General features: G+C 36.8%; 1 protein-coding gene across 1 annotated transcript; it reads right to left on the bottom strand.

Moving 5' to 3' along the window:
* Nucleotides 1–9,602: 9,602 nt before the first annotated feature.
* LOC131051251 (receptor-like protein 52) lies at nt 9,603–14,517 on the bottom strand. Its single transcript, XM_057985673.2, has 3 exons — nt 14,380–14,517; nt 13,901–14,290; nt 9,603–12,523 (listed from the first exon to the last, which is right to left on the bottom strand). The coding sequence occupies exons 2-3, from the start codon at nt 14,265–14,267 to the stop codon at nt 9,687–9,689; spliced, it is 3,204 nt and encodes a 1,067-aa protein (XP_057841656.2). The 5' UTR covers nt 14,268–14,290; nt 14,380–14,517; the 3' UTR covers nt 9,603–9,686.
* Between the last annotated feature and the right edge of the window lie 348 nt (nt 14,518–14,865).

Here is a 14,865-nt window from a genome sequence, read left to right on the forward strand (position 1 = left end):
TACTTTTGGGCCCAGATTCATAAGGATGTCAGGAAATTTGTGTAGAGCTATAGAGTTTGTCAAGTTGCAAAGGGTAATAGTCAGAATGTGGGATTATATAAGCCTTTGATAGTACTAAAGATACCTCGGGAGGACATAAGCATGGATTTCATACTTGGATTACCTAAGACATAGAGAGGAAATGATTCTATATTTGTGGTGGTGGATGGATTCTCAAAGATGACTCATTTCATACCTTGTAAGAAGACATCACATGTAGTACATGTAGCTGACCTATTTTCATGGATTGCCTAAGAGCATAGTTTCAGATAGAGACACTAATTTTGTTGGTTATTTTTGGAGAACGTTTTGGAAGAAGATGAAGACAGATTTGAAATTCAGTTCTACTTTTCAGCCACAGACTGATGGACAGACAAAGGTAGTAAACCAGAGTTTGGGAAATTTGTTGAGATTCTTAGTTGGAGAGAAAATCGAAAGTTGGGACTTGATTCTTGCACAAGCAGAGCTTTCCTACAATAATTCAATGAATAGGAGTACCGTAAGAACACCTTTTGAGATTGTTACCTGAGCACGCCCTAGAGTTATATTAGAATTGAGAGATATCAGTAATGAAGACAAGCAAAGTGCAGAAGTAGAAGAGTTTGCAAATCACATGGAAACCTTACATATTTAGTTTAAGTAACATTTGGAGGATATGAACAACAAGTATAAGGAGAAAGAAAATGAGAAGAGGAGACATAAGGAATTTGAATTTGGCAATGAAGTGATGGTATATCTAAGAAAATAAATATTTCTAGTTGGAACCTATAACAAGTTGCACATGAGGATGTTTGGACCTTGCAGGATCTTGAGGAAGTTTAGTTTTGGAAATGCATATGAAGTCGAGTTACCAGATAGTTTGAGTATTTCACCTATATTCAACATTGCATATCTACATCAGTATCATGAATCAGAATTCAGAAAAGAGAGTATTGCAAACTTAGAGAAAAAGCTACCCTAGATGGAGCCAAATCATATTGAAGACATTTTGGTAGTAGGATTGGGTGTAGTACCCGGAGCAGTCAATACAAGGAGTATCTTGTGAAATGGAAGAATAGAACAGTTGAAGATTCATCTTGAATTTCTCAGGCAGAGGTGGACCACCTTGGTTTTCCTCTAACCCTAGCAAAGTGAGGGACTCACTTTTTCAACAACCTCAAATGTCTGATGAAAGAGAATCCTCAGTTCTTGGAAATCTTACATCAACCAAAAACATTTCTTTTCAGTTTGTTTTATGTTTTATAGTTTCAACATTCCTTTCTGCATTTCCCTTGCATTTTCTCATTGGATCTTGCGGAGGTGGATTTTTCTTGTGAACATGATCATCTTCTTAGTCCTAAAGTGTGCATCATTTGGATCATTTACTAATAAGTTATCGCTTTTGGATTCTGAGATAGTTTCTAGCACCAGAACCACTTGGACCTATTTGCTATTAGCAAATCTTGCAAATCTTTTCCATAGCCTGTGGAGCTTCAGTTTGTTGATTCTAATATTCCTTGGCGTATGCACGACCTTTCCTCTAACCCACACTTCTTCCTTTGGATTTTCTAGAAGAAACTCTTTGCCGGAGTCCGAATTGGTGTTGTACACGTCTGATCTTGTTCTTCAACATTTGATCCCTATTGGACCGACATGATTCATCTAGACCATATAAATCAATGTAATTAAGCATCATAATTTGGTTAGGAAGAACATAGAAGATATATCCTAATATTTAGAGGTCCAGAGTTGACCAATTCTATAATTGAGCATGTATGTAGAAAGCCAATGAGCCAAATCTTGTAACTCGAATCTTACCAGTTATCTGTAATTAGTTTTCATGATCTAATTCATTCAGTTTTGTATTACCTCCATTATATCCTTTTGTTTCCATTATGTTTACTCTTTCTGGCCAGTCCAGATTGATCTCCTTGAGGTCCCTCCTAACCAGTGACTCTCTCTCATATTCTACTCCCTCTCTTCAAAGGATTCCCCTTAACTCTCTCTCTCCCTCTCTTTTCATAGTTAAACCCTCTCTCTCTCATTCTCTCTTCCCTCTCCCTCTCTCCCCCTCTCTACTTCCCTCCATCATTGAGGTCTATGTCTCCCTCTCTTTCCCATCTTCCTCACCCACTTTCTCTCTTTGGCTTATTCCTCTCTTTCCCTCCCCAATATATCTATGTATGTTCCCTCTCCGCCTCTCTTCCACTCTACCTGCCTCCCTCTCTTAATTATATCTCCCTTTGTTTCCCATTTCGCTCACCCTCTCTCTCTTTGGTTTATCCCTCTCTTTCCCTTCCCTATATATATCTCTCTCTCTCACTCACTCTCTCTCTCTCAAGTATCTCCATCTCCCAGTCTTTCCCTCCATGTCCTAGGTCTCTTTCTTCCATTATTTCCCTCCCTACCTTCTCCCATCTCTCTCTTTCCCTAGGTATTTTCCACTCTTTTCCTCCTTCTCTTAGGTATCTCTCTCTCTCTTTCAATTTTTCACTCGGGATCTCTTTTTCTATCCCTCTCTCAAGTATCTCTCTCTCTCCCACTCTCTCGCCCTCTCTTAAATTTGTGTGTGTCTCTCTCTCCCATTTTGTCCCTCTATGTCTCACTCCCTTTCTCTCTCTCTCAAGTCTCCCTTTCTTTCCTCATCTCTCTCTTAGGTCATTTTATATCTCCCCCTCCCCCCCTCTCTCTCTCCCATTCTTTCTTTATCATGTCTCTCTCAAATTCCACTATCTCTCTTCACATGCTTCCCCTTAACTCGTTCTCTCCCTCTCATTGCATACTTCCATTTAACTCTCTTTAGAGGGCTCTCTCTCTCTCTCTCTCTTCCCTCTCCCTCTCTCTCCCACTCTACCTTCCTTCCCTCTTTGAAGTTTCTCTATCCCTCTCTTTACCACCACCTTGACCTTCTCTCTCTCTCTCTCTCTTTGATGTATTCCTATCTTTCCCTCCCCCATATCTCTCTCTCTTCCCTTTCCCTATTTCTCCTTCTCTATCTCCCTCCCTCTCTTTCCCATATCCCTCACCCACTCTCTATCTTTGGTGTATCTCTCTCTTTCCCTCCCCCATCTCTCTCTCTCTCAAGCATCTCTATCTCCCAATATTTCCCTCCCTATCTCAAGTCTTTTTCTCCCATTCTTTCCATCCCTACCTTCTCCTCCCTCTCTCTCAAGTATTTCTTTCTCTTTCCCCCTAGGTTCTTCCTTCTCTTTTCCTCCCTCACTTAGGTATCTCTCCTACTCTTTCCCTCTTTCACTTGGGGTCTATCTTTTTGTCCCTCTCAAGTATCTCTCTCTCACTCTCTCCTGCTCTCAAGCAATTCTCTCTCTCTCACTCTCTCTTACTCTCAAGCAATTCTCTCTCTCTCACTCTCTCATGCTCTCAAGCAATTCTCTCTCTCTCACTCTCTCTTACTCTCGAGCAATTCTCTCTCTCTCACTCTCTCTTGCTCTCAAGCAATTCTCTCTCTCTCTCTCTCTCTCTCTCTCTCTCTCTATCTCTTCTCCCTCCCTCTCACCCTCTATATCTCTATCTCTCTCCCATTCTTTCTCTCCTTCTCTCCCTCTCTTCCTCCCACTACGTTCTTCTTTTATCTAAAGTCTCTCTCTTTCCCTCTCTCCCTCATACTCCCTTTCTCTTCCCCCCCCTCTCTCTCTCCCATTTATTATTTGTTAAGTCTCTCTCCCTCTCAACCTTTATCTCTCTATCTCTATCTCCTTCTCTCTTAGGTGTATCCCTTTCCCATTCTCTCCCTCTCCATCCCCCTTCCTTTTTTTTCTCAACTATCTCTCTCTTTCTCTCTAGCTCTCTTTCCCTCTCTCCCTCTCACTCACTTTCTATTTCTCTCTCTATTCTCTCTCCCTCTCACCCTCTATCTAGATCTCTCTTGGATGTCTCTCTCTCCCACACTCTCCCTCTCTTTCCATCTTTCCCTCCCCCTCTCTCCTACAAATTTTTTCCCTCCCTCCCCCTCTCTTAGGTCTCTCTCTCTCTCATTATCTCCCTCTCTCTCTCCCCTCCCTTTCTCTTTCTCTCTCTCCCTCCCAGTCCCTTTCTCTTTCTCTCTCAAGTATCTCTTCCTCTCACCCTCTATCTCTCTCCATCTCTATCCACCTCTCTCATATTCTCTCCCTCTCTTTCCCTCTTTGACTCTCTCCCTCCTGTATCCTCTCTCTTCCCTTTCCCTCTCTCCCTCCCATTATTTCCCTCTCTAGGACCTCTCTGTCCCCTTCTCACAAGTGTCTTTCTTGCATTATCTCTCTCTCTCTCTCTCTCTCTCTCTAAACACTCTTTCTTTCTATGTCTTGCTCCCTTTCTCTGTCTCCCTCTCTCCCTCTCTTTCCCTCTCTCCTTCCCCCATAATCTCTCTTCCCTGTCCCTCTCTCCCTCCTAATCCTACCCTAAGAGAGAGAGACCTAAGAGAGAGATATAGAGCTTGAGTGGGAGGGAGGAAGGGATGGAAATGAGTAAGAGACTAGATAGAGATCAAGTGAGAGAGAGAGGTTGATGGAAAGAGAGGAAGAGACAAGAGATAGAGATAGAGAGAGCCCATGTGAGAGAGGAGGATGGAAGTGATGGGTTGAGAGAGAGATAGCTGAAGTGAAAGAGAGACACACAAAGGAAGGGAGGGGTTGAGGGAGGGAGAGGGAGAGAGAGAGAGAGAGAAAGTGAGAGAGAGGGAGGTAGGAAGTTAGGGATATCTCTCTCTCAAGTCTCTCCCTCTCTTTTTCTCAATGCCTACCTTCCCCCCTTCTCTCTCTCTCCCTCTCTCACTTACGCTCTCTTTGATCTTTCTTCCTAGTATATCTCTCTTTCCATCAACCCCTCTCTTCCTCCCTCCATCTCTCTCACTTGATCTCTCTCTTAGAGGTCTCTCCCTCTCTTTCCATCACCCCTCTCTCACTCAACCCATTCCTCTCTCTCTCTCAACCCCTACCTTCTTCCATCTCTCTCTCTTACTTGGGCTCTCTCTTCCTTGGGCTCTCTCTTTGGTCTCTCCCTCTCTTTTCACCAAACCCCCTTCCTTTCACTCTCTCTCTCCCTCTTTTTTCATGAACCCCCTACCTCCCTCCCTCCATCTCTCTCATTTGTGCTCTCGTTTCCTTAACCCCTCCCTCCCTCTCTCACTTAATCTCTCTCTCCCTTTCATATCTCTCTCTCTCTCTCTCTCTCTCTCTCTCTCTCTCTCTCTCTCTCTCTCTCTCTCTCTCTCTCTCTCTCTCTCTCTCTCTCTCTCTCTCTCTCTCTCTCTCTCTCTCGCAACCCATTCCTTTCTCCCTCCCTCTCTATTTCACTTTGACTATCTTTCTCTCATGCTTGGGATCTCTCTATCCTTGGTATTTTCCTTTCTTTCCATCAACCACTCCATTCTTCCCTCCAACTCTCTCACTTTCTCTCTCTAGTCTAGTCTCTCTCTCTCTCTCTCTCCTGATATTTGCATTTATTTTCATCAATCATAGAGAGGGAGAGAAAGGTGAAGAGAGAGATAAGGAGTGAAAGAGAGGGAGACACTTGAGAGGGAGAGAAAGAGAGGGGGGAATGCAAGGAAAGAGAGGGAGAGACTAAGAGAGAGAATGTTGATATCAGCATGTTGATTACTAAAATTCGACTATTTGAAATTTATATGAATACTCTAAAAACTAGAATCTACATTATAACTCCTAGAATATAAAACCATTCTCAAACATCCTGCTAATATATACATAAAATGTAACTTTAAGAAATAAATTATACTTAAATTCTATATTTTATGTATATATTTGGAGAGAGAGAAAGTGAAAGAGAAAGACAATTTACAATTTTCAAAATGGAACTACACTTGGCAAAATGAAATTCCATTTGGCACACACCAAATTTGGTGCTTTCCTTATTTGGTGTTTTCCTTATTTAGCACACGCCAAATAGTTTTGGCATGACCAAACCTTAGGTTCAACATGCCAAGCCTATTTGGCGCATACCAAATAGGGCATGCACCTTATTTGGTGTACACCAAAGGGCCTAATGGGGGCCCAAAAAGTTTTTGGCACCTTTCTGGTCCCCCATCTTTGTGCACTCGCCCATAGGTAAGTATCGTTGCTTGCAATATCTATGTCCAAATCTATCATGGTTCCCAAGCATTGCCCAATTTTTTCTAATGCCTCTTTTGACCGGTATTCCATGAGGAGATTATTTAACCTTATCCATACTGGTAGATTGTATGGGTCTGTTTTTAGTAGATTAAAATTTTGTTGGCACTTATGCATGTATAGGGGATGTGTATCTAGTATCCGTAAACCTCCTTCTGATATACTTTTCCTCCCTTCTTTTCTCATTAATATTACAATGGAGAAACATCTTGGAAGAAATTTGGGAATTTGTTGTATTTTGAACCATTTTTCTTCAATTCACTTATGAATTTTAGATCACTAAAGCCTAGGACCGATAAACCTATACATAACAACAAGATTCTTTAGGAACCCTAGGAATGCTTCTATTTCCTCTTTTAGATCAATAGTTTGAAGATCAATGAATCCAATTTCATCTTCCTTCTCTTTTTTGATCTAATGTGGATTTTCATCTTTGCTTCGAGGGTTTCTTTTGAGTGAATTCTACTATTTTTTCTCAGTCATGGCCTTTTGCTTTTCTCCATGGTTTTTAATAAGTTTAAAGTTAATTTGACTAATATTTTGTACATCTTGGAATATTATATTTTTTCTCATTGGATTAATAAGGAGCAAGTATTTTGTCTTATATTTTTTTGTGTTGTTGAACATGCATTTTTGTTGGGTGGAGTAGCCCTTCACCAAGTTTTATTCATTGATTTTGTTGTCATTGACTCACAATGTAATAAATTTAAATTATTTTGGGTTTTTAGGTTCATAATTATCCTTTAGCACAATATATCTATATGTTTTATTTATTGAAGGGGTTTTCAATCTCCTTGTGAATGTCATTACTCAAAAAAAAATTTTTGACATCTTCCCCACAAGTGGTAATTCTCCCCATCTTGTTGATTTTCATTTTATTGATGATTATTCCTCACTATGATTGATGAATAATATAATATCAAAAAATCCTTGAAGTGATTTCACACTCCTTCAGCTTTAATTTCTATTTTTTAATGCCAGAAGACATGATATTATAAAACATATATTTCATTCCTTCCAAGATAGTTATTTGATTTTACTTGAATTGGAAATGGGAAATTTAAATTCTAGGATTGCATTATACTTTATAATATTCTTATTCCTCCTTATGAAAATTTATTATTGATAGTTTAAAAGACCTATCATATTAGATCACATGAAGTCCTCATTAAATTTAAAAATATAAGATTTATTGGTCAAAATTTTCTTTATTCTATAGCATACTATCAAACGTTATATAAACTTATTTGAGATTTACTTTGGGAGATAGTTTTGAGAAAGGTAAGAATTTTCACTAGGTATCTTGACTTTCACTTCCTCCTCAATGAATTAAATAGTTTAGGTTTATTGATAGGTAGTAGTACAAAATTTCTCTTTGTTCCAAATTAGTTGTAGTAACCATTTAAGATAATAGTAGATGGGTGATTCCTTTCAAGAAATATACTTTATCTACCAACACTTTAGTCTTTCTCATGGTCACAACACTTGGGAGGACCTATGATTTTACACCCTTCACATCACTTCACTACCAATTAAGATTACAATTTTTTGGGATAAATGTATAAATAAATCTTGTGAATAAATTAAGCCTTGACTCATCTATAATGGTATGATTTCATGTGATGGGCATAATACTAATCAACATCCATGTTCCATTGGTCAAGATTACTTGGACATAATCTCTTTACCTTTCTAGAAAGGGAATCATGACTACATAGGAACTTTGTCATAAATATGCTTTCCTTTTATTTTTCTTTTCATGGGTGAAAAAAAAAAATAGTCTGAAAAAGTAAGATAAAAAGTTATTTTGCAAAATTCTAATGGGTATGTCAATTTATATTCAAACAAATACTATCATCTAGTAATATTTGTTATGGTCTATTTTGTAGATATTCTCCCAAAAAAGGTTATAGTTAGATTTCTCCTAATTTTCCTATGCTTCACAAGTTGAGCAATACATAGTATTTTCATTGTTTAATACACGATTGAAGCAAGATATTTATACGATTTTAAAAATTATTATGAATCCTAATCTTGCTCATATTGATTTAAGAATTTTAAACAACATTCTTCCTATTAGCAATCAACTTGTGCCCCTAAGAGTTTATAATCCCAAGTACCCTTTCTATGAATAATTTGATACTTTTGAGTTATTTGTTTTTCTTTCTTCTAGCATTGAAATAGGTTATCCATTGATACACAAATTATCTAATCCATTTCAATCATAATTCTTGGCTTCATACAAAGTCATTTTGGAGGAAATCACTAAAATTCTAGCTATATTTGCTAGATATAACACACTTTTAGAATCTAAATGAATTCACTATTTGGAAAGATGGAAATCTTATTAGTTAGTTAACAATTTAGTCAAAAAATAGTTTTCTATATTATCTAGTCTTTGGTGACACCAAATGTGCTCATGTAGATTTTGGTGTAGACTAACAATGTGAATTTAGGGGTGGCCCACATTTAATATCAATTAAAAAATTGGCATAATTCATCCTTTACATTGGATGTTATGACTCATTTACTAGCTTATATGGGAATTTCCCATGTCAATGCCAAAGATAAGGATACAAAAATGTATAACAAAACTCTGGAACTCACTATGATTGCTATACACTTGTTTCGGTTAATCAATAAACTAGGTGTTCTCCCCAATAATGTGTTCCATACTCTTCTTTAGTGTCCTCTCAATGAATTGGATGGGATTTTGTATTAGCCAATGCTTTAAATGGTCTATCTTAGCACTTTCGATTTATTTCAAGCATGAAATTCCAAATGGATTTTCATTCAAATATGAGAAAAAGAAGGTATGGAAGTACTTCACATGTAATGAATCCCTTGTACAGTCTTTAAGTTGGCATTATAAAAAATAAATTTACTATTGTTTCCAAATGTTTTGATCATCATCAATGCACCAATTATCTACAAAAAATAAAATACAAATGGAATATCAACTCACACATTGAATGCATAGAAAATGGTGTGTGATCTTTAATTTGAGTTAAATAAGAATTATATAAATAATAAGATTTTATGTAACAATAGATCCATAGAAAGGAAAATATGATAGATCTTGAATTGTTAATTTAAATTTTGATATCTTAAACAAAAACTATATATTATTATATTTTATATATCAATAACTAAAATTTATTATCAAATTATATAAAACATTTTTTATCTTTTAAAAAATAAAAAATAAAAAATATATTTAAACTTTAAATTTAAATATATCATTTAGAACATAAAGAATAAAATTCTAATATTTTGTTGATACAATACTTTAAACTTGTTAATTATCATAATAAAAATTATATAGTAAAAATAATTTACTATCACAAAAATTCAAATTGCATGATACTTAATCAAACGTGAAACCAATAAAGTATATATATACATGCTAAGATTTATTTACTATCACAAGAGTTCAAATTGCATGATACTTTCTCAATCAAACATGAAAGCAAGAAAGTATATATATTAAGTAAAAGGGAAATACAATATAATCACATTAATGTGATGATTTTACATCTACACTTAATATCTAGTTGTGAATCTACTTAATAAAGAAATTGCCATCTCATCCAACATTAGAACAAATCTTTTCCTCCAATGCCTTTTTACAGCCAAGATTCCAAATACTCCCCAAAATCCAACCCCAACACTTGAAATCCACTCTACATACCAATGCCATGGAATTTGTTCTCTCTCATATTCATCTTTCCTTGGAAGAGGAGCTGATATTCTAGAATTTGATTTCTCTCCACATCTACATGATCTATTGTTAATTGGAAATCCACAAAGATTAGGGTTCCCTGAAAAATAAGCAGAACTAAAGGTATTAAATTGACGTCCTGCTGGTATCTTTCCACAAAGCATGTTATTAGATACAATGAAAAAACTCAAAGAGAAAACTTGTAGTATTTCATCTGGAATCTTGCCATGCAACTTGTTGTTTGAAAGATCAATTGACTCTAGCTCCTGTAGCATTCCAAAACTGATTGGAATCTCCCCAGTAAGACTATTCTCTGATAAGTTCAATACATGGAGACCTTTAAGATTTCCAATTACTGGAGGAATGTAACCTGATAGATTATTTGCAGATAGATCAATGCAAGTTATAAGTAACAAAACTGATTTGGCATACTCCAGCTCGGATCCTTTGTTAAAAACTTTGATCTCTTCTTTGTAATAATAGAAGCTACGGATATTGACATTTGAGCTTTCCACTTGGGGATTCCTCATGCCTTCCAACATGGCAAACTGTTGTGGGATGGCTCCAATCAAACTATTGTGTGAAATATCTAAAACATGGAGATTTGATAGATTGCACACTTGATGTGGAATGTGTCCATAAAACTTATTTGATCTCAAAACAAGTATCATCAACTCAGATAATTGACCCAACCAAATGGGTATGTTTCCAGAAAAGATATTACTAGTTAGGTCTAAAATTTGTATGCTGGAACAATTCTGAAGACTTGATGGCAATTTTCCCTTCAACAAATTGTGATTGAGGTGAAGTGACAGAAGTTGGCTTAGCATTCCTATCTGGGATGGAATCTCTCCTGCTAAACCATTATTTGCTAGATTTAATCTTGTCAATGAAGAGCAATTAGCTAGGCTTGATGGTATTTTACCAGATAATTTGTTCTTTGACAGGTCTAGAACCTCCATCCGCTGTAAAAGGCCAATTGAAGAAGGCACATCACCACTTAGATTGTTTGCCGAAAATGATAAAAACTTTATGAACGGTAGAAAATTACCGACATCCACTGCAAGAAAACCTGTAAATCCATTCTGGGACAAGTCCAACAGTTCCAAAGCTGATGCCGACATTGAAAGAATTGGAAGGGAACCCTGTAATGCATTACTATGTAGGTCTAAAGCTGATAAAGAGCTTACATTCAAGCTAGAGGGAATAGGACCCTGCAAGTTATTGTATGACAAGTTCAGATATCTTAGATGATGGAGCATCCCTATCCAATCTGGAATATTTCCAAACAAATTAGTATTGGAGAGATCTAGATACTCCAATCTATACTGTGTTGAAAGAAATGGTGGAATGATTCCCCCAATACTACACGAAGCTAAAAAGAGTCTTTCAAAGAAAATTGTGGGTATCCAATCTGATCCAATGATAATAGTCAATCGATTGTAAGACAGATCAAGACTAACCAGTCTAGTTGCATTTTCTAAGTAGATGAGAGAAAGGTTGCCTCGAAGGTTGTTGGAAGATAGGTCAATAGCTGTAATGCTTGAAAGACTTCCAATTGAATTGGGAATGATACCGCTTAGCAGATTGTCACTAAGATAGAGACCCTGTAGATATGTTAGTTTCCCTAGCTCAAATGGTATACTTCCGCTCAGCAGATTTGAGGAAAGTTGTAAGTAAGTCAAAGAAGAAAGGTTTCCAAGCTCGGAAGGTATATTGCCGCTCAGCAGATTAGAGGAAAGTTGTAAAGAAGCTAAGGAAAGAGCATTACCCAATTCAGAAGGTATATTTCCACTCAATAGATTGGAAGAAATATCCAAAGACGTCAAAGATGAAATTTGACCAAGTGACCATGGAATCTCTCCGCTCAAAGAGTTGCTACTAAGATCCAGGTGTTGAAGAGCCAAGAGATTGCCAATGGAACGAGGAATATGCCCTTCCAGATTTATTGATCCCAAGTCAAGATAGATGAGGGTGGAAATATTTACAATACAAGATGGTATACTTCCTGCCATACTTGTATCGAATAGAGAAAATACGGTGAGCTGGGACCATTCACCGCATAATATTTGACTTAGATTTCCATTCAATAACTCGTTCTCCCCCAACTTGAGCTCCTTTAAGGTAGGCAGACGAGAGAGACTTAAGGGGAATGAACCACTTAATTGACACACTTCCAATGAAAGAGAGACTAAACTAGTCATATTTGCTAACCATAAAGGCACTGACCCTTCAAGGGCGTTCAGACCCAGTTGGACGTGGGAGAGACGAGATAGGTTTTGGATAGCATTGGGAATGTGCCCTGAAAGCATGCAATTTTCAAGGTCGAGATGTTGGAGATTGTGAAGATGAGAAAGGGGTGCTTCCAATTGCTTTCCTGTCATACTCAGCAGTGCTCCATTAAGGGACAAGTATTTTAAGGCCCATAGCTTCTCTATCCACTCTAAACTCTTACTATATAAGAGAGAGTCAGAAGATAGGTCCAGAAATTGCAGCTGAGAAAGATTCCCCACTTGCCAAGGAATTATACCACTGAAGCCGGCCAAAGACAAATTGAGATAAGCTAACTTGTGCAAGTAGGCAAGATCCTTTGGTATTTCACCTTCAAAATAGTTGTAGCTCAAATCTAGATGTTTCAATTCTCGCAAGTCAAACAGACCTGCACATCAAACCACGAAAAAATATTTATTATCATAAGAGTAAGAGTAAGAATTGAATGAAATATACAATTGAAAAACAAATAAACTATTTTATTGATTGAAGAGATTACAAGAGCTTCTTTATCGTTTGATCAAAGATCGGACTAACTGATAGAGAATGAATTACAATTGGCACATTATATAGAGGTCTTAGATACATCTAGATATTGGAAAATTTGTATTATTGAAAATAAAGCAAAAAACTAAAATTAAAAAACTAAAACAGTTTTTGTTGTAGTCATCCCAAATAAAGATAAAAAATAAAAAACATAAAACTATGCAAGTGGGAGGAATTACTAATCAATATTCCAACTATCTCCCCCTTAATTTCAACCACTAATCAATGTAAAACAAAGAACAATTGTATTTTCCTTTGGCTTCAATGGGCTCAACTCCTACCACAATCCATCATGTGGCGATCTCTGTTTAGACTACAAATTTTTGACTTTTAACTCCTTCAAGCCTTTTCTAAGACTTGGATTTGACTTTCTCACATGATTGCATATCGGTGGCTTAAAATAATTTCTCAAGTTTTCACAAAACTTGTGATCTTCTCTCCTCTTGTAGAAGGCTTCTCTCCTTCCTTTTACAAAAAACACTATGACCTCTTCAAACACCATGATCGGGCTTCTTCAGAAATTTAGGGCTTCACCATGCATAGGTGGTTTTAAACTTATAGTCTATGCCAAACTACAATCTCCTCTTTCAAGGGTTGACTTCACCTCGTTGAGGAGGTGGCTTCTCCATTAAAAGCAGGCTTTGATATTGCTGGCTTAAAAATACTTCACCATTTGAACATGGGTGGCCTTCTAATGGAAAAATATCATGAAAATGGTTTGTGATCGTGGCCGGTCTCTTCTGGTGGCTTCCTACAGATAGCTTATTTTGTCTTCAGCTATGACTGGATTTAATAATTTATTCAGTGCTTGACTGATTCTTCAACCCATATTCTCTTGCTTCTTTCATGAACTTAGAAAACTTTGTTGAACCTCTTCTAATATCAAATGAATGAAATATAAAATTGAAACACAAATAAACTATTCTATTGATTGAAAAGATTACAAGAACTTCTTGATCAACTGATCAAGGATCAGACTAATTGATAGAGACCACCTCATTATATAAATGTCTTAGATAGATCTAGATATTGGAAAACTTGTATTATTGAAAATAAAACAAAAAACTAAAACTAAAAAACTAAATCAATTTTTGCTGTAATCATGCCAAATAAAGCTAAAAATAAAAAAACATAAAACTATACAAGTAAGAAGAATTACTAAACAAGATTCCAACAAGAATAAATCAGAAAACTGAAAATATTGCTTTGTAAAAAATACCTTTACGTAGAACACCACTCAAAAAATTGTAGCTTAGATCTAAATACTGCAGCTGTTTTAATTGAAACAAAGCTCCAGAAAGTTCCCCGTTTCTCTCTTCCATCATGTAATCACGGAACCGGAACCGTGAGTGATTGGGAAGATCGAGTTTGATAACATGTGAGTTCTGCGAGCTACATTCCACTCCCCTCCACACACAGCAATTAAAGCCGTTCCATGAATTCAATTGAAGTGCAGGATGTAATTGATCTTTGATAGTAAGAAGAGCATCTCTTTCATGAGGCAGACATGTTATATTACAATTTATCATCTGGAAACAAGATGCGAGTGCAAACAAGCAGCATATCGTAGACGAGAATTGATCCATGAAAAGCAATCGAATTATTTGATCTGCAAAATCATTAGAGATTAGAGTTTTCTAGATTAAATAATTATATATATACTTTTAAAAAAGCAGCAGCAGGTAAGAAAGAAGGTACCTGAGCTTGAAGTGATAGATTCACTAATGGCGAGAAGAATGAGTAATGGTGCGTGTGAGAGAGGAAGGGCAAGTGAGGTGGTATAAGTAGGGATAACGTGTGTATTACGTTTTCAACACAGAAGAAAGTCTTGTGAAATGATGGATTGGTAAAGGGAAAATGTGAATTCCTATGTGGGCGAACAATGGGTATAAGTAGGGGTAACGTGTGCATTACGTTTTCAACACGGAAGAAAGTCTTGTGAAATGATGGATTGGGTAAGGGAGAATGTGAATTGATGGATTCGGTAGTGGAGAACGTGGATTCGGCAGTGGGCGAACAATGGGTAGTACGGGTCAAGTCTTATGAATTGATCGACTCGGTAGTGGAGAACGTGGATTCATATGTGGGCGAACAATGGGTATTACGGGTCAAGCACGAAAAGGAATTTTTCCGTCCACTGAATATGGTCATTCATTATGTATTCCATGTTTTTCTATTATTTTG

The sequence above is a fragment of the Cryptomeria japonica genome, chromosome 7 (assembly GCF_030272615.1).
Source record: "Cryptomeria japonica chromosome 7, Sugi_1.0, whole genome shotgun sequence".
Lineage (NCBI taxonomy): Eukaryota > Viridiplantae > Streptophyta > Pinopsida > Cupressales > Cupressaceae > Cryptomeria > Cryptomeria japonica.